Raw genomic sequence first — 26,942 nt, 5'->3', positions numbered from 1 at the left:
CTCCGAAGCCCCCCGGCCGCTCTCTCCCGTGAAATCTCTCTGCGGCCTGCCTCCAGATGGCCCGGTGACCGCGGGAAAACCGCATTCGGCGCGCGGAGAACAGAGCCTGCAGCAGCGAACCCGCCCCGCCCCAATTGGAGTCCGGGCTCGGCCGCAACCGCTGCGTCCCCAGCAGCCGGAACAGTTGACCCGCGGGGAACAAGCGTACCTGGTGGAGGAAGCAACTGGAGGGAAGGCGGTCCGGGCAAGCTTAGAAAGCCGGAATGACCCCGGTGGCGAGCTGGGCCGGCCGGCGACGCTAACTGCATTCACTCTGTTCGGTCAACTCGGAACCACAAGGACTCTTCAGGGCAGCGAACGGACGCGGGTCAGCGAGCACCGAGAGCGGACGTGAAGCGGAGAAGGCATCGCAGAGGGGGAGCGGGCGGGGCACACAGACACCACCCGTGGGGGCGGGGCGCAGGCGCGAGGGGCGGGGCGCAGGCGCGAGGGGCGGGCACGTGGGGGCGAGCGCGAGGCGGGGCGCGCGACGTGAGAGGGGGCGGGGCGCACGTATCGGCGCCGCGGCCGTGTGACGCGTTTTCAAATCTTCAACCGCCGCAGCCCACTCGTTTTTGCTTTTCCTCTTCCTTCTCGGCGCCCTGGGGCCGATTTCGGCCCCGGAAACCAAGCCAGCAGGCGCGGCATCTCTCCTGCGTGGGTGTGGTGGCCCGCGGAAGGGGAGAGGCGACCGGCGGGTCAACGGGCCTCGAGGAAGCCGAGTTTCCGAGACGGCCCGGGGCAACACCCTCTCCCGACCCAGCATGTAGGTGCCGGGCGGCTGCCATGAACTCCGGAGCCATGAGGATCCACAGCAAAGGACATTTTCAGGGTAGGAAGCCCCTCCTCTGTTTGCAGTCCCTTTAATCCCTTCCTCCCCTCCTGGTTCCATTGTTGATTCTAAAGAGTTCTTGCCCTGAGTCTCTCTGCTTTTCTGCCTAACACGTGCGTCCTGCTCTGTGGCCTGAAGGAAGGAAAGCACCGTTCTGGGAGCAGAGGGATCCCGGCCCCTGGAGCTCTCCCCGCTCCAGCCTCGGCCCCAAATTCCTCGTCATACTGTCGGTTATAAAACGAGAAGACAGTGTGCGGACCCGGGAACCCTCCCACAGATGCTGCGACCCTTGGAGGCTGAAGATCGAGCCTCGGTTTAAAAGCAGATGTGCCTGGGGCTTTTCGCTTCCTGATTAAATTGTGGATTTTTGGTCTTATGAAGTTGAAGCAAAGTATTTTGTTTCAAACACACCTTTGCTGCAACATTAGAAACAGAAACAAAAGCAAACAGCAAACTTTCATTTTCAGGCACTTATTAAGTAGTCCGGCCTCTTAGTGTTTCTTCTTAACATATAGTGTGTGTTTATGTACAGTGTGTATGCGTGGTCTCCTACTATAAACAGATTTTAGTTCTTTAATTTTTAAGCATCTGTTTGTATCTCAGATCTGTTTTCAAAGGAAAGAATGAAATGAATGGTGGACCATTTAATTTTTTTAATATACACTGACTCTACATGAAACTTAACCTTAAGCAGTCAGAAACCTTTGCGGACTAGGTCAGTACCAGTTTTGAGTGTTCAACAGAATGCCAGAAGCTCAGTAAGTATTTGTTGAGTAAATACTACATGGAGTTTACAGTGAGTAAATACTACATGGAGTTTACATCCTACGAAAACTTTTAAATTGGTTTTATATAGTTCCATGCCTTAATGCATAAAACAGAATTAAATGCATGAATATTTCCTGCAGATCAGCTCCTATGAACAATAAACGTTTTGTGACATACAGTATCTGTTTAAAGACTATTTTGCCATTATCCTAAGTGACACTACAAAGGAAATATATTAAAATGTTAATGCTGAATTAGTAGGATTATATTTCTTCCTCTGTGATATGATTATTACATAATTTTTTTAAACAGTAAAAATTTTCTGTCTGCATAAAGCATGATCTAATTCTGAATTTTTTAAACAACAGGTGGAATCCAAGTTAAAAATGAAAAAAACCGACCATCTTTGAAATCTTTGAAAACTGATAACAAACCAGAAAAATCCAAATATAAACCTCTCTGGGGTAAAGTATTTTACATTGACTTACCTTCTGTCACCATATCTGAAAAACTGCAAAAGGACATTAAGGATCTGGGAGGGGTAAGTCAAATCCATGCACTTTGACCAAAAAGAAAAACTTTCTAACTTCTAATCATTTAAAATTTTCCTTTTGGAAAAAAGGTATAACCATATAGCACCAGGGACTTCCCTGATGACTCAAACGGTAAAGAGTCTGCCTGCAATGCAGGAGACCCATGTTTGATCCCTGGGTAGGGGAGATCCTCTGGAGAAGGGAATGGCTACCCACTCCAGTATTTTTGCCTGAAGAATTCCATGGCCAGAGGAGCCTGGAGGGCTATACAGTCAAGGGTCACAACGAATTGGACACAACTGCTTCCGTGGTGCCTCAGTGATTAAAGCGTCTGCCTGCAATGCGGGAGACCCGGGTTTGATCCCTGGGTCAGGAAGATCCCCTGGAGAAGGAAATGGCAACCCACTCCAGTATTCTTGCCTGGAGAATCCTATGGAGGGACGAGCCTGGTAGGCTACAGTCCACGGGTTGCAAAGAGTCGAACACGACTGACCTACTTCACTGAGCTACTTCACTTTCACCGTTTACCAAGCTTAAATTTTTTATCATCTGTTTATCATTAATGCAAAGTCATGTAACTGCGGAAAGCTGACAGAACTTTCAGATTTCTGTCTGGTGTAAAGTTCACGGTGTGAGAAATGAGACACCCTTGTCCTGAAGGAACTACTGATTGCCTTTTCATTGTAATGTTGGGATGTCCTTCAGATGGCAGGAGCTCTTTGATTGTGATTATTAGGAAGCTAAATATAAATAAGATGGTATTTACAGAACAAGGAAAACCTGTTTAAACCACAAAGAATTAAAATTTCTTTTGACTGATACAGTCTCAACAGAATGAATGTCACTAAGGTACCACTTTTGCATTATGAATATGGGAAATGTGCTTCTTTCCTACAGTATACATTTGAGTATTAGAAAATTTGGATAAAAGTACAAGATTTTTTTAGGATTAAGGGTAATAATGGATAAATTTTGGCAAGGTTAAGATTTAATTTCCTGGTTCTTCCTGTTTCAGAGATTTCTGCTGTACTTTGAGTTTGTCATGGTTAGCATTTTTTTAATTGTCTTTGAAAAGCTATTCTACTGTTTTGCTGTTTTCTTAAACTAAAACATTGTCACACACTTGTCTTGAGTAATAGCATGTTATAATAACCATATGGCTGCATTCCTAAAGGTTATGTTTTGTAACCTAGCACCTTTGAATAAAGGATCCTTTCATTTTAAAAATTAGGTAGTCAAGTATCTGGAGAAGTTAAGTGACTGGCTCAGGGTAGAATCAGCCTAATTTCCAGACTCACGTGCTATTGCACCATTCTGTTCCTCTAGAATCCGTGGCTACAGTGGAAAAATTCATTAACCCTGCTGATGTAAATCAGTAATTTTAGATTTGCGTTTTTAGCAGTGGAGCCCTTCAAACAAAATGTTCAGTAGTCCAATGTATAAAGCCACTGAAAAAGGAACTGCTCTAGCTAAAAGCAGTACAGAAGCTCTCATCTCTATAGAGGATGTAGAGAAACTGGAACCCTTATGCACTGTTAGTGAGATTGTAAAATGGTGCAACTGCTATGGAAAAGATTATGCTGTTTTCTCAAAATAATAAAGAAAGGAATTATCATTATGATCAAGCAGTTCTGCTTCTGGGTATATATCCAAAAGAACTGAAAGTGTCTTGAAGAGATAATTTATATACCCATGTCCAGAACAGCATTACTCACAGTAACCAGAAGGGGGAAAAAACCCAGATATTAATAAGCAGATGAATGGATAAATGTGGTTTATATATACAGTTCAGTCGCTTAGTGGTGTCCAACTCTTTGCAACCCCATGGACTTCAGCATGTCAGGCTTCCCTGTTCATCACCAACTCCTGGAGCTTACTCAAACTCATGTCCATTGAGTCAGTGACACCATCCAACCATCTCATCCTCTGTCATCCCCTTCTCCTCCTGCCTTCAGTCTTTCCCAGCATCAGGGGCTTTTCCAATGAGTCAGTTCTTTGCATCAGTTGGCAAAAATATTGGATGTTCAGTTTCAGCATCAGTCCTTCCAATGAATATTCAGGACTGATTTCCTTTAGGATGGATTGGTTGGATCTCCTTGCAGTCCAAGGGACTCTCAAGAGTCTTCTCCAACACCACAGTTCAAAAGCAGTAATTCTTTGGTGCTCAGCTTTGTTTATAGTCCAACTCTCACATCCATACACGACTGCTGGAAAAACCATAGCTTTAACTAGATGGACCTTTGTTGACAAAGTAATATCTCTTTTCAACATGCTGTCTAGGTCATAGCTTTTGTTCCAAGGAGCAAGTGTCTTTTCATTTCATGGCTACAGTTACCACCTGCAGTGATTTTGGAGCCCGAAAAAGTAAAGTCTGTCACTGTTTCCATTGTTTTCCCATCTATTGGCCATGAAGTGGTGGGACCAGATGCCATGATCTTAGTTTTCTGAATGTTGTGTATTAAGCCAACTTTTTCACCCTACTCTTTCAGTTTCAACAAGAGGCTCTTTAGTTCTTTGCTTTCTGCGTTAAGAGTGGTGTCATCTGCATGTCTGAGGTTATTGATATTTCTCCCAACAATCTTGATTCCAGCTTGTGCTTCATCCAGTACGGCATTTCTCATGATGTACTCTGCATATAAGTTAAATAAGCAGGGTGACAGTATACAGCCTTGACGTACTTCTTTTCTAATTTGGAACCAGTCTGTTCCATGTCCAGTTCTAACTGTTGCTTCTTGACCTGCATACAGATTTCTCAGGAGGCAATTCAGGTGGTCTGGTATTCCCATCTTTTTCCACAGTTTGTTGTGATCCAGACAGTCAAAGTCTTTGGCATAGTCAATAAAGCAGAAATAGATGTTTTTCTGGAACTCTCTTGCTTTTTTGATAATCCAAAGGATGTTGGCAGTTTGATCTCTGGTTCCTCTGCCTTTTCTAAATCCAGCTTGAACATATGGAACTTCTCTGTTCATGTACTGTTGAGGGCTAGCTTGGAGAATTTTGAGCATTACTCTGCTAGCCTGTGAAATGAGTGCAGTTGTGCAGTAGTTTGAACATTCTTTGGCATTGCCTTTCTTTGGGATTAGAATGAAAACTGACCTTTTCCAGTCCTGTGGCCACTGCTGAGTTTTCCAAATTTGCTGGCATATTGAGTGTGGCACTTTCACTGCATCATCTTTTAGGATTTGAAATAGCTCCACTGGATTTCCATCACCTCTACTAGCTTTGTTGGTAGTGATGCCTCCTAAGGCCCACTTGACTTCGCATTTCAGGATGTCTGGCTCTAGGTGAGTGATCACACGATTGTGGTTGGAATATTATTCAACCTTGAGAAGGAATGGAATTCTGTTCCATGCTACATCATGGGTGAACCTTGAAAACACTGTAACATGAAATAAGTCAGACCCAAAAAGATAACTACAGGATTCCACTTATATAACTACCTAGAATTATCAAGAGACTTCCTTGATGGCTCAGCAGTAAATCCATCTGCAATGCAGGAGATATGGGTTTGATCCCTGGGTAGGGGAGATCCCTTGGAGAAGGAAATGGCAACCCACTCCAGTATTCTTGCCTGGGAAATCCCACGGACAGAGAAATCTGGCGGACTACAGTCCATGGGGTCATAAAAGAGTTGGACACAACGTAGTGACTAAACAATGACAGAATTGTCAGATTCACAGAAATAGGAAGTAGAGATTAAAAGAGATAAATCGGCTGGTGGGAGGGAGAAATTGGGAGTTACTGTTTAATGGGTACAGTTTCAGCTTACAATGATGATCGAGTTCTAGAAATGGAGAGTTCAGTTCAGTTGCTCAGTTGTGACTGACTCTTTGCAACCCCATGGACTGCAGCACACCAGGCTTCCCTGTCCATCACCAACTCCCAGAGTTTGCTCAAGCTCATGTCCATCAAGACAGTAATGCCATCCAACCATCTCATCCTCTGTCATCCCCTTCTCCCGTCTTCAATCTTTCCCAGCATCAGGGTCTTTGCCAATGAGTCAGTTCTTCCCATCCGGTGGCCAAAGCTTCAGCTTTAGCGTCAGTCCTTCCAATGAATATTCAGGACTAATTTCCTTTAGGATTGACTAGTTGGATCTCCTTGTAGTCCAAGGGACTCTCAAGAGTCTTCTCCAACATCACAGTTCAATAGCATCAATTCTTCGGTGCTCAGCTTTCTTTATAGCCTAACTCTTATATCCATAGATGACTACTGGAAAAACCACAGCTTTGACTGGATGGACCTTTGTTGGCAAAGTAATGTTTCTGCTTTAATATGCTATCTAGGTTGGTCATAGCTTTTCTTGCAAGGAGCAAGCATCTTTTCATTTCATGGCTGCAAACATTGTGAATGTATGCATTGCCACTCTATTGTACACTCAAAAATGGTCTAAATGGTAAATGTTGTTACATATTTTATCACAGTTTTTTTTGTTTTTTATAAACGTGGGGGATTGGGCTTCTCTTGAAAAACTGGGACTTCTGTTTTAGGGCCCACATATTTGTGAAAAATTTTTTAAAAAAGAGTATTTGATATGTAATTGCTTATTTGCATTCTTGATGACCCTTGTAGGCATTTGAGTTTGTAATCCTTGGCATATATAAATGTACTTTATTTACTGGTGATGAAAATGTTATTCAGAAAGAGAAATACTGATTTGCATTTAACCAAGGCACCTGCTGGTCTTAGCAAATTCTGTGTAATGCTTAGATGAAATTAAGTCATTATTACATACATTGTTTCATTTTTATTATCCATTTATTGTTGTGAGATGCTGTAGAAATTAGATATAGCTGTTTAAAATATTTTTAGTTTCATTTATGCAAATAGTTAATGATTAATAGTATTTTTTCTACTTAATTTTCCTACCTTTGAATGGGAGTGATTTTCAGCATTGACTCTGGTATATGTGTTTATAAATTCAGGCAGTGGTTTTCAGACTAGGGAAATTCTCTTCAAAATAGTCATACACTCTTAAGGGTAAAAGTTTCCTACCTTTTAATAGTTTGTCTTATGGAAAGATATTATAACTTTATGAGTTTGAATTGTGCTGTCCATTACTGTAGCCATTAGCCACATTGGCTACTGAAATGTAAGGTAACTAAAATTAACCAGGTTAAAATTCATTTGCTCACTCACATTACATTTCAAGTACTCCATAAGCACATGTGGCAGTGGTTACCATACTAAGCAGTGGTAGTAAAGAATGTTTCCATCATTACAATGCATTCTACTGGACGATACTGCTTTAGAGCATCGACTTGAATCAAGATACCTGTGTTCACACAACACTGTGAATCAGCTGTATGTCAGTTAAAAAAATTTTTTTAATTAAGGTGAAGAAAAAAAAAACCTTTATTCAAGTTCCCTTATGACTGGCACAACCTCAGGTAGGTGACTTGACTTCTCTTCTGTTTTCTTCTCCAGTACCATGGGTTATGTGGATTAAACTATGATATATAAACTACATGCTGTTCTTGTGTTATTAGAGCTCTCCTTGTACTTTCTCAGAACTCAAGGCTCAGAATAAAACAGTATAGAAATTTAGAAAATATTGAAAATGTTTCAGATTGACATTTCCTATTGTGCTTAGCAGATGAAACAGTTAATGGTTTATATGAGTTCCTTAAAAATATTTTGTTTTCCTTTAGCGAGTTGAAGAATTTCTCAGCAAAGATATCAGTTATCTTATTTCAAATAAAAAGGAAGCTAAATTTGCACAGACCTTGGGACGAATCTCTCCTATACCAAGTCCAGAATCTGCCAATACTGCAGAAACCACATCACCTCATCCCAGCCATGATGGAAGTTCATTTAAGTCTCCAGATACAGTAAGTCTCTTAACTATGCTTTGAGACTCTGAAAGGCTAGGGATGAGTGAATGAAAGTTGCTCAGTCGTGTCCGACTCTTTATGACCCCTGGACTCTACAGTCCATGGAATTCTCCAGGCCAGAATACTGGAGTGGGTAGCCTTTCCATTCTCCAGGGGATCTTCCCAACCCAGGGATTGAACCCAGGTCTCCTGCATTGCAGGTGGAATCTTTACCAGCTGAGCACAAGGGAAGCCGAAGAATACTGAAGTGGGTAGCCTATCCCTTCTCCAGCAGATCTTCCCGACCCAGGAATCGAACCAGGGTCTGCAGCATTGCAGGCGGTTCTTTACCAATTGAGCTATGAGGGAAGCCCCTGAAAGTCTGTAGGATGTTATAATTAAGAGTGGGTTGACAGCAGAGTTCAACTAGGTAGAATGATATCTACATTAAGTGTATCTACATTAAATGTGGTTTCCAGTTGTCAATAAGGCTGCTGTTGTATATAGAATGGTGGTTTTTTTCTCCTAATAATACTTATATAGTCCTACTCCAGGGGTCTTCCCAGGTGGTGCAGTGGTAAAGAATCTGCCAGCCAATGCAGGAGACACGGGTTCAAACCCTGGGTTAGGAAGATCCCCAGAGGAGGAAATGGCAACCTACTCCAGTATTCTTGCCTGGAAAATTCCATGGATAGAGGAGCCTGGCGGGCTATATACAATACATGGGGTGGCAAAGAGTTGGACATGACTGAGTAACTGAGAACAATCATACTCTGATTCCTGAAATACGTCCTTGCATTTAGTGATGGCTTATGTTTAGAGTAATTTACAACTAAAAGATGACAGCAGGTCATTTTTAAAGAAGGAATAGACACCTTTTGTTTGTTTCAGAGCATGGTAAGCACAGTAGCCTAGGGGCCAAATCCAGTCTGCTGCCTGTTTTTTTACAGCATGCAAGCTAAGCATGGAGTTTACATTTTCAAATGGTTGGGGGGACATTCAAAAAGAATACTTTGTGACAAGTGGCAGCTATATGAAGTTCAAATTTCATTGTTCATAAATAAAAGTTTTATTGGAATACAGACATACCCATTCATATAGGTATTGACTGATTGCTTTACTGCTATAAAGGTAGAGTGGGATAGTTGCAACAGAGACTATATGGCCTGCAGAGCCATATGAACATGTACTCTTTGGCCCTTTAAAGTTTGCCGACCCCTGGTCTAGATTTACTGACATCACTTCAGTTCAGTCGCTCAGTCATGTCTGACTTCTTTGTGACCCCATGGGCTGCAGCACGCCAGGCTTCTCTGCCCATCATCAAACTCATGTCCATCCAGTCAGTGATGTCATCCAACAGTGTGGAGAACAGTGTGGAGATTTCTTAAAAAACTGGAATTAGAACTGCCATATGACCCAGCAATCCCACTTCTGGGCATACACACTGAGGAAACCAGATCTGAAAGAGACGCGTGCACCCCAATGTTCATCGCAGCACTGTTTATAATAGCCAGGACATGGAAGCAACCTAGATGCCCATCAGCAGATGAATGGATAAGGAAGCTGTGGTACAGCTTGGAATATTACTGTATTGGAATAATACACCATGGAATATTACTCAGCCATTAAAAAAAAATTCATTTGAATCAGTTCTAATGAGATGGATAAAACTGGAGCCCATTATACAGAGTGAAGTAAGTCAGAAAGATAAAGACCAATACAGTATACTAACGCATATATATGGAATTTAGAAAGATGGTAACGATAACCCTATATGCAAAACAGAAAAAGAGACACAGATGTACAGAACGGACTTTTGGACTCTGTGGGAGAAGGCGAGGGTGGGATGTTTCGAGAGAACAGCATGTATATTATCTATAGTGAAACAGATCACCAGCCCAGGCTGGATGCATGAGACGAGTGCTCGGGCCTGGTGCACTGGGAAGACCCAGAGGGATGGGATGGAGAGGGAGGTGGGAGGGGGGATCGGGATGGGGAATACATGTAACTCCATGCCTGATTCATGTCAATGTATGACAAAAACCACTACAATATTGTAAAGTAATTAGCCTCCAACTAATAAAAATAAATGGAAAAAAAAAAGAAGAAGAGACCTAGGAAGCCTCATACATTCTTTCAGTTCTTGCTTTTTTTGAGGAACAAGGTTGTACAACAGTGACTAGTTCCAAATTAGTTGCTGCTGATAGCATTTCAACTAATTTTCCTAATGTTTTATTTAAAACTGAAACTGTGTAAAAACCAGTATATTCGGTCTACTCATATCGTTAGATCTTCAATTAAACAGGAAATTTAAAATCTAAGCTTACTGTTTAATTACAGGCAGAATCTCAAATCAGTCTATTTTATTTTTCATGTTGAATAACATTTACCACAGAACTGACCTTGGATCTCATTAAGCTGAGTTCAGTTGCTCTACTTAAAAAAGAAGAAACAAACTTTTTCATCAGAAATCTTATTGCAAACAAAGACCCTAAGGAGATCAGTTTTTACCATATATTTATGATGTTGATGGTTAAGACTTGTGTAAATAAAATGTATGTATTTTAAAGCTCATGTTTATTTTAAAATTCATTTTTAAATTTTATCTACTTGCTTTGCTTATTTTGTCTTTTTAAAATTTTTCCCAGTGAGGCACTATGTATAACTATATGTTTGGTTGTTCTTTGGTCTTTCTATAGGTGTGTTTGAGCAGAGGAAAATTATTAGTTGAAAAAGCTATCAAGGACCATGTAAGTAGGGATTTTAAAAATTCACAGTGTTTATTCTGTTACTTGAAACTGAAGTGTAAAATAGAGATGTTCCTGAAATCTTTTCCTCATTTTTAATAGAAAAAGCCTAAATATCAGCATGTGTCTTGTTTTATAAAGAACAGAATCTGCTTTTCATGAAGAAACACCTCCATCTTGTGGCCTTTTAAAGTATTACTGGACACTTCTGAAGCTTGTGGCATTCTGTAATTTAAAACAAAATAATTTCTTGAAACTATTAACTATAAGGCTGCAGGGTACATTAATTGTCAAGAATATCAGAGTGTATTAATTAGGAATGATGTTAGAAATTCCAGAAGGAAAAACTGATGTCCTCATGGTTTTGTAACTGTGTAGGGTCTGTTCTGAATAACCATAAGTGATATTAAACTTCAAATAATATTTTTAACTTAGCTCATTTAAAATAGTAATTTCCTAGAAAATCTATCAAACTTTTTTTTTTTTAAACAGGATTTTATTCCTTCAAACAGTATATTATCTAACGCCTTATCATGGGGAGTAAAAATTCTTCATATTGATGGTAAGAATTTTATTACTGTTTTTGACAGTATTTGCTATAAGTGTCTCTTGCTTCCTAATTTTAGATAGAATTTTAATAGCAAGACATACCTGTAACATTAATTCCTTCATCTCAATGTAGTACAATTTAAAGAAAGTAGCAGTGTTTAGCTCCAAAGGCAAAAATGCTAATCTTAAACCCTTCTTTCTTTTAAAAAAGACATTAGATACTACATTGAACAAAGGAAAAAAGAATTGTATTTACTCAAGAAATCAAGCACTTCTGTAAGAGATGTGGTATGTTATTTTCCTTAATTTTTAAACTAATTAGAGAAAATGATTAAGCTTGGTTTTAGTTATGTATCTATAAACTTTTTTGCCAAGTGGAAAGTATTACTGCCAGAATATCCTACGGGTAATCATGTATACTATATGCATGATTCTGTTATCTGAATAAATTATTGCATATCACTTTAGGATTTACTCATACAGTGAAAGTTGTTTCAGGGATGATGGCATAATTTTATTTTCTTCTTTGATGGATACTGGAGCCAAGAGAACAGATATTTTTGTTCATTCTGAAGGAAAACACCATAACTGACATTGCATGAGAAGCTCCTAATGTGTATAATATACTCCTTTCAGGAACACAAATAAGGAGGCTTACTTATCAAGTTCTCTAACTTCTGTCATATAGTATGACTGTCTGGCCTAACCTCAGTCAAACAAGCGTGTTGGGCATTAACGTCTGTTAGACCTAATGTTCTACATCTCCAGTTTCTTCCCTTTTTACTAGCTTCCTCGACAAAGCCTCTGTATAGAATCATGCCTTCATGATCCTTTAAAATAAACCTCTTCTGTCCTTTAAAAAAAAATACAATAAAACCTTCCTTGACCTCACATCCCTACTTACTATTTAATCTTTATATCATCCAGACATCTGACATTTCCACTTTTACACTTCCCATTCCCTTTTCAACCTGTGAGGTACAAAACTACTGACCAATTTGGCATTTCAGTTGTGCACTTTTTAAAAACCAGTCATATTGGTTCTCTCAGCTACTATTCACTTCCTCCTCGAACTTATTTTCATCTGGAACTTCTCTCATCCCTTTGCTTTCTCATAGTTCTCATATCTCAGAACATTCTTTTGTGGTCTGGTTTTTCTTCACTCAATCATTAAATAAATCTAAATGGTAAATAAATTTTATAGAAGAATGTATATAAAGACATAAAGCCATATGTAGCATGGCATGTTTGGGAAATTTTCTGTAATATAATACAACCTGATTTTTGAGTATGAAAGTGATAAGAAATGAAGCTAGAAAAGTTAGTAGGTTTAGATAGATCTTTGCACGCTACATAAAGGAGTTAGATTTTATTCTTAAGAGTTTGGAACATTACTGAGAAATAACTAATAGAAGAGGAACCTGGTTGGATAGGTATTTTGGAAGGATCCTGTGGTAGCCAATTAACGATATTTCCTTGCAAGACTGATCATTTTACTGTCATAGTTCTACCTTTTCCAAAATGCAGTAGGGTTGGAAATCATACAGTATGTAGCTTTTCCAGATTGGCCTCTTCACTTAGTAATAGGCATTTAAAGTTCCTCCATATTGTTTTGTTACTTGATAGCTCATTTCCTTTTGTTGCTGAATAGTCCACTGTCTGGATGTGCCACAATTTACCCATTTACCTTCTGAAAGACATCTTGGTTGCTTCCAAGTTTGGCTGGCTGTGGCACCTTAACAGCTGCAGTTTCTTAACTGGGGTCCACTCTCATGTCAAAACTGGGGGAAAAAAGAAAGAGGAAGTAATACAGGGATTCCTTTTGTACTCTTTGGACAGCAGGAGCCTCTTTCCTGGCTCTTTGTAGCTAAAAAGATGAGGTTTGTATAGGAGTTACAGCCACTGACTCTGCTATTGCTACCAATCTCAGGACTAGAGGTCCATTCTTCAAGAAGCATTGCAAGAAAAAAGAGGGTAGGAGAATAGGAAATACATTCCCTATCCCCTTAAAGATAATTTTGACTTCCTTCTGCAGTACACCTACTTTTGTTTACTTTTAGTCCTCAAGTAGTAGTTCATTGAATTTTGTCCAGTTTTTATTGTCATCACTCCATATGGGGAATGACCATCCTGACTAGAATTAACAGGCTAACAAATTTTTTAATAATTCTTTGATGAGTTTGTCACAAAGGTTTTGCTGAATAAGGGCATAAAAATAATTAACATGACTTGTTTTTAGATTATTCTGTTAACCATGCTTTTTCTTTATTGGTTGATTTCTTTCTGTGAAGATAAAAACAATTATAGCTAAAATGCAAGGTATGTGTTGAGTGTACTGTAAAAGTAAGCTTCTGTTACTAAGTTTCATACTAGTGGTTAAGATCTTTAATTCTTAAATGATCTTTGTTTCCTTTCACTTCTGTGGTTGAGTTGATTTTAAAAAGCAGCTTTTTCTCGTTTTTTTCCCCCCATGAAACTATAGTAGTCAGCCTTCCTTTATATAGTTCTCTTCCTATATGATTTTTTAATTTTGAGGATATTGAACAGTTGCAGTGCCTGTTTTCACTTTTCAAGCCCAGCGTTTTCACTATATATCTATATTTCGCCCCCCCCCCGCCCCCCAGGGGAAAAAAGTAGGTGTTGGCACTCAGAAAACAAAAAGTAAGTATTTTGATTTTCTTAAGTGTGCATGTTTTGCTAGAAAATAAAACAAACATAAAAAGTCTACTAAAAAAATCATGTAACCAACCCTTTAAATGACTTATTCAGTGGTTCATAGCCTTCTCCCTTATGGCTGTCTGGTGAAGCCTATGGGCTTTTGTTAGAATAATTTTTTATACATTTTTTAAATTCATCATATTACTAAGAAAATAAATTACATTGAAATTCAGTTATCAGAATATTTTTCAGTATAAAATAGTTATATACTTGTTTTTATTACACATTAAAAAGTTCTACCAGAGATTATAATTGCTACTGTAATTTGTTTTTTGAATGATAAGTGTAAGTGATGCTTTGAAATATTTGTAGTAACTAATATGATATGGAAATGTTTCAACTGGTATCAGAATTAGAAGCACTGCTAATACTACTGTGGTCCTCTTGGTTATGTGCAGAATTGGAGGAAATGTTGAATATCAGTTAGAGACTAGTCATGAAACTCAAATTTTCCTGTTTTTAGCTCAAAATTCTCGTGAATTCTATTTATAGATCCTTTGGGGGATCCATTCAGTTTAAGAATTTCAGAATATAGACTGAGTGTTTGCTATTTTGGAAATGGATTTATAATTATAAGATACCTTACCTGAAGCTGAAAATTTCAAACTGAAATGAAATGGGTAATGGAGACATAGTTGGATTATTTTAGCCCAAGAAGTTTTGTTAAAAAATAAAAAAAATTCTGGATTTGTAAATACCTAATATACTTTATATATTCCCAAGCAGGTAGACTCAAAAAGCCTTTTGTAAAGGTGGAAGATATGAGCCAGTAAGTATCTTGAATTCAATCTGTATGATTTAAAAGGAGAAAATATTTTATTAAAGGAGAAAATCTAATTAAGCTATTTCCACTAATACTCTTAGGTCCCTTTATGTTAGATTTACATGATGCTAATATGCATGTGCTATCTAGGTTGGTCATAACTTTCCTTCCAAGGAGTCAGTCAGTCAGTTCAGTCGCTCAGTCATGTCCAACTCTTTGTGACCCCATGAATCGCATCACGCCAGGCCTTCCTGTCCATCACCAACTCCTGGAGTTTACTCAAACCCATGCCCATCGAGTTGGTGATGCCATCCAGCCATCTCATAATCTGTCGTCCCCTTCTCCTGCCCCCAATCCGTCCCAGCATCAGTTTCTTTTCCAGTGAGTCAACTCTTCACATGAGGTGGCCAAAGTATTGGAGTTTCAGCTTCAGCATCATGCAGGACTGATCTGCTTTAGGATGGACTGGTTGGATCTCCTTGCAGTCCAAGGGACTCTCAAGAGTCTTCTCCAACACCACAGTTCAAAAACATCAATTCTTCGGTGCTCAGCTTTCTTCACAGTCCAACTATCACATCCATACATGACCACTGGAAAAACCGTAGCCTTGACCAGATGGACCTTTGTTGGCAAAGTAATGTCTCTGATTTTTAATATGCTACCTAGGTTGGTCATAACCTTCCTTCCTTGGAAGCTCCTTGGATGGACAGGGAGGCCTGGCTTGCTGTGGTTCATGGGGTCATGAAGAGTTGGACACAACTGGGCAACTGAACTGAACTGAATATGCATGTGGCACAGTTTCAAAAAGTAGCATTAGGGCAGCAATGGAGCAGACATAGAGAACAGACCTACGGACATGGTGGGAGGAGAGGAGGGAGACGGGGAGATGTATGGAGAGAGTGACAGGAATTTACCATACCGTGTGCAAAACAGCGAGCCAGTGGGGATTTGCTGTGTGACCCGGGGAACTCAAACAGGGGCTCTGACACAGACTGAAGGGTGGGTCTGGGAGGGAGGTCTGGGGGAGAGGGGACATGGGTATACCTATGGCTGATTCTTGTTGATAGGTGACAGAAAACCACAAAATTCTGTGAAGCAATTATCTTTCAATTAAAAAAAATTTTTTTAAGTAGCATTAATTACTTTGTACTTGAGGACTGAATTTAGTTTCAGTAGGTTTTAGATAATAATTACTTGAAAATATAGTTTAGAGCAACCATGAGACCAGCTCATCTTTTAGTACTTCAAATAACCCTTCCTGGCTGAATGTAATACCATATGATTTAGAACTATTACTTAAAGATTGCATTTACATTTTTGAAAAAGAAATTATTAGTTACTACTTGGAAATATAAAATCTGACTATAACATCTAAGTTGATAGTTTTTCTAAACTCATTCTGAACCTTCGTAACAATCTTAATGAAGACTACAGACATAAGTAAATTAATTTGGCATGGGAGAATTAGATTTCTCTTAACATTCTACTAATTTAAACACATGTGATTAATTCTCTTGGGTACTCACTGATGTGACAAAAATGCGTTGAACACTTTTTATTAAATGTGCTGCTGTGACATAAAAGTACAATTTAAAATTAGGCCTAGAGAAGCATCAATAAGTAGAAAGACAGCCCATGTTCATGGATTGGAAGACTTATTTTTTAATATGTCAGTACTGCCCAAAGTGATCTACAGAGTCAGTGCAGTCCCTTATCAAAATCCCAATGACTGTTGTTATAGAAAGAGAAAAATCCATCCTAAAATTCATATGGAATCTCAAGGGACCCTGAACACCCAAAGTAATTTTGAAAATGAAGAACAGAGTTGGAGGTCTATATTTCCTGATGTCAAACTCAACTACAAAGCTGTAGTAACCAAAACAGTTTGGTACTAACATACAGACAGACGTATGAGCCAATGGAATAGAAGAAAGAGCCCAAAAGCAAATCTTTATATGATCAAATGATTGTGGACTAGGGTGCCGAGAGCATTCAGTAGAGAAAGGACAGTCTTTTTAATAAATGGCATTGAGAATACCAAATAGCAACATGCAGAGAAGAATGAAGTTGAACCCTTACTTTATGCAATATATAATATTAACTCAAAATGAATCAGAGACCTAAAACTCTAAAGCTTTTGGTTAAAAAACCATGAGTAAGCTTTATGACATTGGAATTGGTGCTAATTTCTTGGATATGACACTAAAAGTAGAAGCAAAAAGAACTATATTTTACTACATCAAAATTACAAATTTCTGTGCCCAAAGAACCCAACACAATGAGAAGGCAACCTATGGAAAGGGAGATGAAAGTTTCCAATAATATACTTAATAAGATGTTAATATAAAGAACAACAGAAAGTCAAATGACCCAGTTGAAAAATGGGCAAAGTTCATACATCGATTCAAAGATAATGCAAATTACCAACACACATATGAAAAGATGTTCAACATTACTAATCGTTAGAGAAGTGCAAATCAAAATCACAGTGAGAAATTGGTGACGTCTCTCAGTCATGTCCGACTCTTTGTGACCCCATGGACTGTAGACCACCAGACTCCTCCGTCCATGGGATTTTCCAGGCAAGAATACTGGAGTGGGTTGCCATTTCCTTCTCCAAAGAAATCTATTATTACCTCACAACTATTAGGATGGCTGCTGTTTTGAAAAGAAAAAATAAGTATTGGTGAAGATGTGGAAATAACTGGAACTCTTGTGCACTATTGGTAGGATTATAAAATGGTGTAACCACTAAGGAAAACCATATAGAGATTTCTCAAAAGTTTTGAACTGTATGATCCATGAATTCCACTTCCAAGTATATATATCCAAAAGAAGTGAACACACAGTTTTGAAGAAGTACTTGCACATGCATGTTCAGTGCAACACTATTCACAATAGCCAAGAGGCAGAAGCAACCAAAATTTGTTCATCAATAGATGAATGGATAATATGGTATATATATACAATGGAATATTGCTGTGCTTAGCCTTGCTCAGTCATGTCTGACTCTTTGCAACCCCATGGACTGAGCCCACCAGGCTCCTCTGTCCATGGAAATTTCCAGGCAAGAATACTGGAGTGGGTTGCTATTCTCTTTTCCAGGGGATCTTCCCAACCCAGAGATCAAACCCAGGTCTCCCACATTGCAGGCAGATTCATTACCATCTGAGCCACCAGGGAAGCCCCCAATGGAATATTATTCAACTTTAAAAGGGAATGAAATTTTGATACATACCACAATATGGATAAACTCTGAAGACATTGTGCTTAATGAAATAAGAGGAAATTACTGCATGATTCTACCTAATGAGGTACCTATTGTAGTCAGATTCATAGAGACAAAATAAAATGGTGCTTGTTTTTTTTGTTTGTTTTTGTTTTTTTTTAATTTTTTTATTAGTTGGAGGCTAATTACTTCACAACATTTCAGTGGGTTTTGTCATACATTGATATGAATCAGCCATAGATTTACACGTATTCCCCATCCCGATCCCCCCTCCCACCTCCCTCTCCACCCGATTCCTCTGGGTCTTCCCAGTGCACCAGGCCCGAGCACTTGTCTCATGCATCCCACATGGGCTGGTGATCTGTTTCACCATAGATAGTATACATGCTGTTCTTTTGAAATATCCCACCCTCACCTTCTCCCACAGAGTTCAAAAGTCTGTAAAATGGTGCTTGTTAAGGGAACCAGTATGTTGTTCCATGTCCAGTTCTAACTATTGCTTCCTGACCTGCATACAGGTTTCTCAAAGGTGGGTCAGAAGGTCTGGTATTCCCATCTCTTGAAGAATTTTCCACAGTTTATTGTGATCCACACAAAGACTTTGGCATAGTCAATAAAGCAGAAAGAGATGTTTTTCTGGAACTCTCTTGCTTTTTCAATGATCCAGCGGATGTTGGCAATTTGATCTCTGGTTCCCCTGCCTTTTCTAAAACCAACTTGAACATCTGGAAGTTTATGGTTCACGTATTGCTGAAGCCTGGCTTGGAGAATTTTGAGCATTACTTTACTAGCGTGTGAGATGAATGCAGTTGTGTGGTAGTTTGAACATTCTTTGGCATTGCCTTTCTTTGGGGTTGGAATGAAAACTGACCTTTTCAGACTTTGTTTTTTGGGGCTCCAAAATCACTGCAGATGGTGATTGCAGCCACGAAATTAAAAGATGCTTACTCCTTGGAAGGAAAGTTATGACCAACCTAGGTAGCATATTAAAAAGCAGAGACATTACTTTGCCAACAAAGGTCCATCTAGTCGAGGCTATGGTTTTTCCAGTAGTCATGTATGGATGTGAGAGTTGGACTGTAAAGAAGGCTGAGCGCTGAAGAATTAATGCTTTTGAACTGTGGTGTTGGAGAAGACTCTTGAGAGTCCCTTGGACTGCTGGAGATTCAACCAGTCCATCCTAAAGGAGATCAGTCCTGGGTGTTCATTGGAAGGACTGATGCTGAAGCTGAAACTCCAATACTTTGGCCACCTCATGTGAAGAGTTGACTCATTGGAAAAGACCCTGATGCTGGGAGGGATTGAGGGCAGGAGGAGAAGGGCGCGACAGAGGATGAGATGGCTGGATGGCATCACCAACTCAATGGACATGAGTTTAGTAAACTCTGGGAGTTGGTGATGGGCAGGGAGGCCTGGCGTGCTGCAGTTCATGGGGTCACAAAGAGTCAGACACAACTGAGCAACTGAACTGAACTGAACTGTCAAGGGCTGGTGGAGAAGGGAGAATGAAGAGTTACTTATTTTGTTATATATGGATACAAAGTTTCAATTTTGAAAGATGAAGAAAGCTCTAGATATGAACAGGTGTTAAATCTGAAAACATTGTGAATATACTTAATACAATTGAATTGTGTTCTTAAGAATATAGTAAATAGTTAAAGATAGTAAATTTTAACTGGTTTCTATAGTTTGTTTCAGACTTCAGATGAATTATATGACTTTATAAGACTTAAAGCATGTTTTCTTTCATCATAAAGATTCTTATGTGTTTGTTTTTTTACTCTTTTAGGCTTTATAGGCCATTTTATCTTCAGCTGACCAATATGCCTTTTATAAACTATTCTATTCAGAAGCCCTCCAGCCCATTTGATGTAGAGAAGCCATCTAGCACCCAAAAGCAAACTCAAGTTAAACTAAGGTTGGTTTTACCTTCAAGCAGTTTTTAATCTTTTTAATAAATACTTCAAATAATTCATTTAATGCTGTGGGGTGTGTGTGTGTGAGTGAGTAATCACTCACTCCTTTAAGATTAAGGATTCTCCTTTGGATATTTTTAATACCTCTTTGCTAGATTTAAAGTCTGAATTTTTTTCATTGTGTCACATTTAAACACTTCAGATTGGGGTTCTAGAGGAGAACCTAAAAAATATTTGCGAATAGTTAAAATACATTGTTTCTCTTCATTGATGAGATAATTCTCCTGGACAATCATTAAATTCTCATTTTGCTTAATTTCTTAAAAAGAAAAATGGTTAGAAGTATTTGTTTATATAAATCTCTGCAGATTATAGCAGATGCTGTTTAATAGTCTAGGACTGTAATTTTTTTTTTTAAAGTATTCCCTGTGTTCAGCAGTTAATCTTTTACCATGTATTTCTATCAGGATCCAAACAGATGGTGATAAATGTGGTGGAATTCCAGTTCAATTCCAGTTAAAAGAGAAGAAAAAAAAGGGATATTGTGAATGTTGCTTGCAGAAATATGAAGATCTTGACATTGTAAATATGATTTTGTATTCAGGGGGTTGATGTTTCTAAAACTATGAATAATATTTGCTGTATAAATTTTAGCTTATTCTTTTGATTGTGGAGAAGATGGGAACAATTAAAATTTGTAAACTGATTTAAAAAAAAAGCAAAAGAGCTTTGGATCCAGGCTAGCCCAGGTTTGAATCCTGGCTTTCTGCCTATGTGACCTTAGACAATACCTAACACTGGGCTTATTAAATATTAGCTGTTATTGTTTGAATGTTAATTTTTAAATAATAGGTTTGTTTTGGTACTTGGTTTTGGTAGAAGATAATGGGAAAGTTGAGAAAAAGTACTTGAAAATATCTGATTCATAAACTACCTCTGTCTTCAGACTCTAAGTTGAAGTTTGTTTTATAATGGAAGTTTGTGTCACATTTTTGTGTTCAGTTTATCTAATAAAGGAGGAAAATAGTTTAAAATTATTTTTAATCAGAAGCTGAACTTTCTCAAAAATAATTCCTCTAAGTTTTATCTCAACACACTGAACTTGTTGACTTTGTTCTTGACCACCCTTAAAATGAAGAAGAGACTTAATGACTCTCTGTCATAAGTACTGGGTAATTGAGATCATTATTTGCTCATCTCAAAAATGTTGTTTTTATTCCCAGCATTAGTTGTGCTTTTTTTTTTTAATTTCTAGATCCTTGTTTTGGGTTCTTACATGTTAAATAACATTTCATGTATTTAATATTTTATAAGCTTTACCTAACTTACTACTTGGTGGTAATTATATAAGGATAAAATAAATATATAAGGGTAAAAAAATATAAGGATAAAATAAAAACTTCTCTTTACTAGAGAAGTCTTTTCAAAAATATTAGCATACTCTAAATGCTCATTCAGTCAGTTCAGTCATTAAGTCGTGTCCGACTCTATGCCACCCCATGGACTGCAGCATGCCAGGCCTCCCTATCCATCAGCAACTCCTGGAGTTTACTACCAAACTCATGTCTATTGCGTCAGTGATGCCATCCAACTGTCTCATCCTCCATCGTCCCCTTCTCCTCCTGCCTTCAATCTTTCCAAATCAGGGTCTTTTCAAATGAGTCAGCTCTTCTCATCAGGTGGCCAAAGTATTGGAGTTTCAGCTTCAACATCAGTCCTTCCAATGAATATTCAGGACTGATTTCCTTTAGGATGGACAGGTTGGATTTCCTTGCAGTCCAAGGGACTCTCAAGAGTCTTCTCCAGCACCACAGTTCAAAAGCATCAAACCGGAGACCCTGGTTTGATTCCTGGATCGGGAAGATCTGCTGGAGAAGGGATAGGCTACCCACTCCTGTATTCTTGGGCTTTCTTTGTGGCTCAGCTGGCAAAGAATCTGCCTGCAATGTGGGAGACCTGGGCTCGATCCCCAGGTCGGGAAGATCCCCTGGAGAATGGAAAGGCCACCCACCCCAGCACTCTGGCCTGGAGAACTCCATGGACTGTATAGTTCATGGGGGTTGCAGCATACTCTAAATGCTCAGTATTTCTGTTTTTCTTCAGCTTTATTTCATTTTCTGATGTAACTCCCTCATTTTCAGTTCCCTTAAAACCACAAATTCATTAGTACTTGAATCTTCTCATTGGAAAATGGAAGACTGAAAACCAAAGTAGTTTTAGTGGTTTCTGAGAAGATAACTTTTATTCTACTTATTTTAAGTTCTGATAAAGGATATTTCTTTGGAGTAGTTATTAGAAACTTAAGGGCATGAAAATATTAAAAAACCTGAACAAAAAAGTATCTATTGCTTTTGAAATGTAATTACTATATACTTTTTTGTTTTAGCATCTTCTGAGTGAGCAACACAGAAACTTTGCACAGAGTAATCACTATCAAGTTGTTGATGACATTGTATCTAAGTTAGTTTTTGACTTTGTGGAATACGAAAGGGATGCGCCTAAAAAGAAAAGGTAATTTATCAACCTAAGTTTTAAGAATATCAGACTATTAAACTAAAAATAAATCCAGAGTTTTCTGTTCTTAGGATTATAATTTCAGGGTATAAATATGGTTAAGAACTGATTACTTCCACCACCAAAAGTGCTTACATTAGATTACTTTTAAGGCTCTCTTCTTAACATAGTTGAAAAGAGGAGTTGGCAAAAGATATAAAGAATTACATAGTTAATGTTTTAGGCTTTGTGAACCACACGATGTCTATTGCAGCTACTCAGCTTTGCCTCTGTACAATGAAAGCAGCCACAGACAGTAAGTAAATGGGTGTGGCTATATTCCAATAAAACTTTACTTAAAAAATGGGTGACACACTAGATAGATTTGGCCCCTTATCTAGACTATCTCCTTGGACTCAGAAAACTAGAACTTTTTGTTATTCTTAAGGCGTTTTAAGAAATTCTTCCACTTTACTTCTGTTAAGTCGTCTTTATACTTTCACTAGATATTTCTGCTCTGCTTGCTGATAATATTTATTAAAGGTACTGACACAACTTTTAAGTGTGAATACAGTGCTGTTCAATATACAATAACTGTACATTGACAAACTAAGCCTCATTAAGATGATACCAATAAATCTAAAATTTAAAACAATGCTTTCATGTGTATATACCCTAGAATTGGTAATAATGCAATAGGTTGTTTAGTCCTTATATCTGTTTTTAGACCAATCATAAAGGCATAAAGACTATAAAATGTGATACCAAGCTACAGTTTCTGAAAACTAACTAGAAAGCTTTTTGGCTATATCTAGGTAGAACAGTTCCTAAACATCGTATTTCTATAACATTCAGAATGATTGCTCATGACTGATTTAATAGAGTATTTGGGGAGGAAGCATATCTTCAAATATTAAAATGTATATAGGCAATGGTAAGAATGTGGAATTTGCTAAAAACTCATTCTGCAGCAAAATTCTACACTAGTACTTATACATAAACTGGTTATTCCTTAATCAGTTATCTTATTACCTGCACAATTTTTATCTCTACAGGCAAGTCACCTAAACATCTCTGGACTTTGACAGGAGATGGACTTTGAAAGTTGGACTAGTGTTTTTATATTTTATATCCTCCATTTGTTCAAGAGGAGTCTTAAGTGAAAGTATCAACAAAATAAGTAGAAAAGGAACCATTCTGGTTTTGAAGGGGCAGTTAGAATTCTGTATTTTTCTTCATTATCTATGACATGTATAACATAAAACATAATTAGTGAGCTGTTGTAACCACATGGCTCAGTGGTAAAGAATCCACCTGCCAATGCAGGAGACATGAGTTCAAGCCCTGGATTGGGAAGATTCCCTGGAGGAGGAAATGGCAACCCACTCCAGTATTCTTGCCTGGGAAATCCCATAAACAGAGGAGCCTGGCAGGCCACAGTCCATGGGGTCACAAAGAGTAGGATATGACTTAGCGACTGAGCACACACACACAGTGCAAAATAGCATCTCAAGAATGTTAAGAGGCTCTATGAAGAAGAGAGTTTCAGATCAAATATGTGTATGAAACTTAAGGAATACTAATTTGTCATGTTTAGAAGTATGTTACAAGGTTTCTGGTTCATTATAATATAGAATTGATTATATTTAAATATAAAGTAAATCAAAACATGTAAGTTAAAGAAATTTTTCAAGATAATAAAAAATCAGGAGCAGACCTATATCCCTTCACTACATCTTTCTTTGATTTATATGGTCAAAGCAGTTTTAAATACCAAGTTCAAGCTACTGCTTGCCTGTGGTAGAAAGTGGAAGAATGTGGATAAGGAGTGGCACACTAGAGTTTTCAGCTATATCTGTAAAGTTTCATTACTTCAAAAACATCTAAAGCAGATTTGGCTAAAGGTTAAGAGTTCTATATTTTTGTAATGTTTTCTTAATAAGTTTCGTAAACAGGTTTAAAAGATACTCAAGGAGTTTTGATAGCAATTATTTTAATTTTTTTCTTTTTTTTTCCTTTGAAGAATAAAATACAGTGTTGGATCCCTTTCTCCTATTATTGCAACTGTTGTGAAAAGGTCTGGCACTAAAGAAGAGCTGGAATTGCTGCATAATTTTCAAAAAGACTTCAGGGGAAATGTACATATGATAGAGCAGGGTTTCCTGTATAAAGAACCTCTTCAGGAACCTGAACAAAAGTCTGTGTCTACTTCAGAACATATCCTCCACCATTCTAGTGAACCTAGAGAACTTGATGATAAAACATCTCATAAATGTTCCATGTTAAATCCAGCTGAAAATGACATAAAACAAAATTTTACACCTCTGCCTCCATGTAAAAATAAACAAGAATGCATTCTTGATGTTTCCGAACACAAATTAATTTTAAATGAAAGTGACTTAGAAGTAAAGGTAGGTAACTGTCCATGTAGGCCACAGACATTTATACAGATTTCTAATTTCAATACAGATGATAGTGCATCTCAACGAAAACAAAAGTCAGATACTGTGCTTTTTCCAGCAAAGGATCTGAAAGAAAAGGACCTTTATTCGGTATTTCATCGTGATTCTGATCTGTTAGCAATAAACAGTTCACAGGAGCACCTGACAATTTGGGCAGAAATTCCATCCCAAAGCCCTCCTGAGGAACCCAACACATGTGACATCAAGAGTATGGACAGTTTGCCTTCTGGTAAGATCTGTCGGAAAGTGAAAATACCATTAAGAAGAAATAAAAAAGAAAACCTGGAACCAAATGTGGGGTTAGATAAAAAAAGAACTGAATTTCTTACTACACAAGAAGAAAACAGAATTTGTAGCTCACCAATACAATCTCTACTGGACTTATTTCAGACTAGTGAAGAGAAATCAGAATTTTTGGGTTTCACAAGCTATACTGACAACAATAATATATGTGATGTTTTAGATATTTGGGAAGAGGAAAATTCAAATCTGTTAACAATGTTTTTCTCTTCCCCTTCAACTTCTACATTTACTGGCTTTTAGGTTTAAAAAAAAATAAATGCCTTTCAGAAGCAATGAAGATCATATTCTTGAAATTTTTATAAATGTATAAAAATTCTTAGTTTGGGGAATGGGGGTTTGCCAGTTTTGTTTATAGAACCGATGTAAATAATAAAGGTGATTTTGCGTTTTTCTACAGAATTGCATACCTATTTTAGAAAAATTATGGAATAAACTTGTGACTCTACATACAGTGTTCATAATTGTTTTCTAAGAATTATTATGAATAGTGAATTTGCTTTATGTCAGTGAAGACTAATTTCAAGTGAAATTTTGAGAATATGAAAATTTAGCATTATAAATCAGGTACACTGGTTGTATGTATTGTCTGTTAAAATAGATTTCCATAACATTGCTTTTAAAAACCTCATTTTCATACAAAACACAAAAAATGTATTTCGGTGTCTTGAGTTCTAGAAATCATTATTACCAGAAACATTGACATTCGAAGGTGAACTTGATGGCCCATGCTGGGATGCTGGCACTGAGGAGTTATTTGTAGCTCATTAGAAGTTATCAGGAAAAAAACTTAACCAGGCTAGCTTATGAAATGAAAGAATTTTTCTTACCTTTGGAAATACTTTCTTCCAAAATTAATTCTTTCATCCCTAGTTTGGAGGACTTTCCTGGTGGTCCAGTGGCTGAGACTCCATGCACCAATGCAGGGGGCCTGGGTTCCATCCCTGGTCAGGGAACTAGATCCCACATGCTGCAACTAAGGATCCCAAATGCCACAACTAAGACATAGCACAAATATTTTGTAGAAAATAGTAGTTTAAGAAAATCCCTAATTTGGTATTAAGAAATGAGAAAAGGGGTGACAATGAATTGTAGATAAGTTTCGAAACATGAAAGACTGCCTTTGATCACTAGGCAATAATTTAGAGAAAATTCAGATACAAGGGAAATTTCAATGCTTACCAGTAGGCAGACAGTTAATAAAAAATTGGTAAACAGGATAGAAAATTCCATTTGTTAAATATGAGGGTTTTTACAGTGACATGTTTTCAGTAGTAAACTCAGGTAACAATGGACAAATACCTATTTTCAAAGTGCTCATATACTCATTTCAAAAAGTTTGTTCTCATTGTTAACAAACATCTTTTACTTTGAAGAGCTAAATATTTTCTTTTTTTTCAATAACTCTTTGAGGCTCCCCAGAGATCATATTAGTTGCCCCTAATAGTAATCCCATACTCTTCTCTGTATTAGTTCATTTAAACTATAAAAGCTGAGAACCTTAAAGGCAACTCATCACAGGTTGGGTTCCCACAGGAAGTAAACTCTGAGTTTAGCATACAGGAGGTTTTCTAAGGAGTGCCTGTGGACATAACTGACCCCACAGGAATCTTCAGGATTCCTAGGTGAAGCTGACTGGTAAGTCAGTAAATGTTCAGTGACCACTCCAAGAAGGGGTATGGCTGGGCAAGGAGGCTCTGCAGCTGAGAATTCCTGAAGGAGCTGACAGTGTCTACTGCCTGTACTTCCACCAACTGGGGGTGCACGTTCTTTATTAAAG

At 38.0% G+C, this 26,942-nt stretch overlaps 1 protein-coding gene across 3 annotated transcripts; it reads left to right on the top strand.

Annotated features, from left to right (window-relative positions):
* Window positions 1-536: 536 nt before the first annotated feature.
* DBF4 (DBF4 zinc finger) lies at window positions 537-25,612 on the top strand. 3 transcript variants are annotated; one of them, XM_043462850.1, is made up of 12 exons: window positions 538-871; window positions 2,008-2,180; window positions 7,824-8,003; window positions 10,685-10,735; window positions 11,225-11,294; window positions 11,493-11,569; window positions 13,906-13,942; window positions 14,726-14,768; window positions 19,781-19,909; window positions 20,375-20,489; window positions 22,294-22,418; window positions 24,424-25,612. In XM_043462850.1, exons 1-12 carry the CDS (start codon window positions 826-828, stop codon window positions 25,403-25,405), a joined length of 2,028 nt encoding a protein of 675 aa, XP_043318785.1. In that variant the 5' UTR covers window positions 538-825; the 3' UTR covers window positions 25,406-25,612. The 3 variants fall into 3 exon arrangements, with proteins under 3 accessions (XP_043318786.1, XP_043318785.1, XP_043318783.1); XM_043462848.1 differs by having other exon boundaries at window positions 14,723-14,768; XM_043462851.1 differs by lacking the exon at window positions 22,294-22,418 and having other exon boundaries at window positions 537-871.
* Window positions 25,613-26,942: the final 1,330 nt, after the last annotated feature.

Source organism: Cervus canadensis, chromosome 3, assembly GCF_019320065.1.
Source record: "Cervus canadensis isolate Bull #8, Minnesota chromosome 3, ASM1932006v1, whole genome shotgun sequence".
In the NCBI taxonomy this organism is placed as follows: Eukaryota; Metazoa; Chordata; class Mammalia; order Artiodactyla; family Cervidae; genus Cervus; species Cervus canadensis.
The sequence above is the reverse complement of the archived record's forward strand: the minus strand, read 5'-3'. Positions and strand labels throughout refer to the sequence as shown.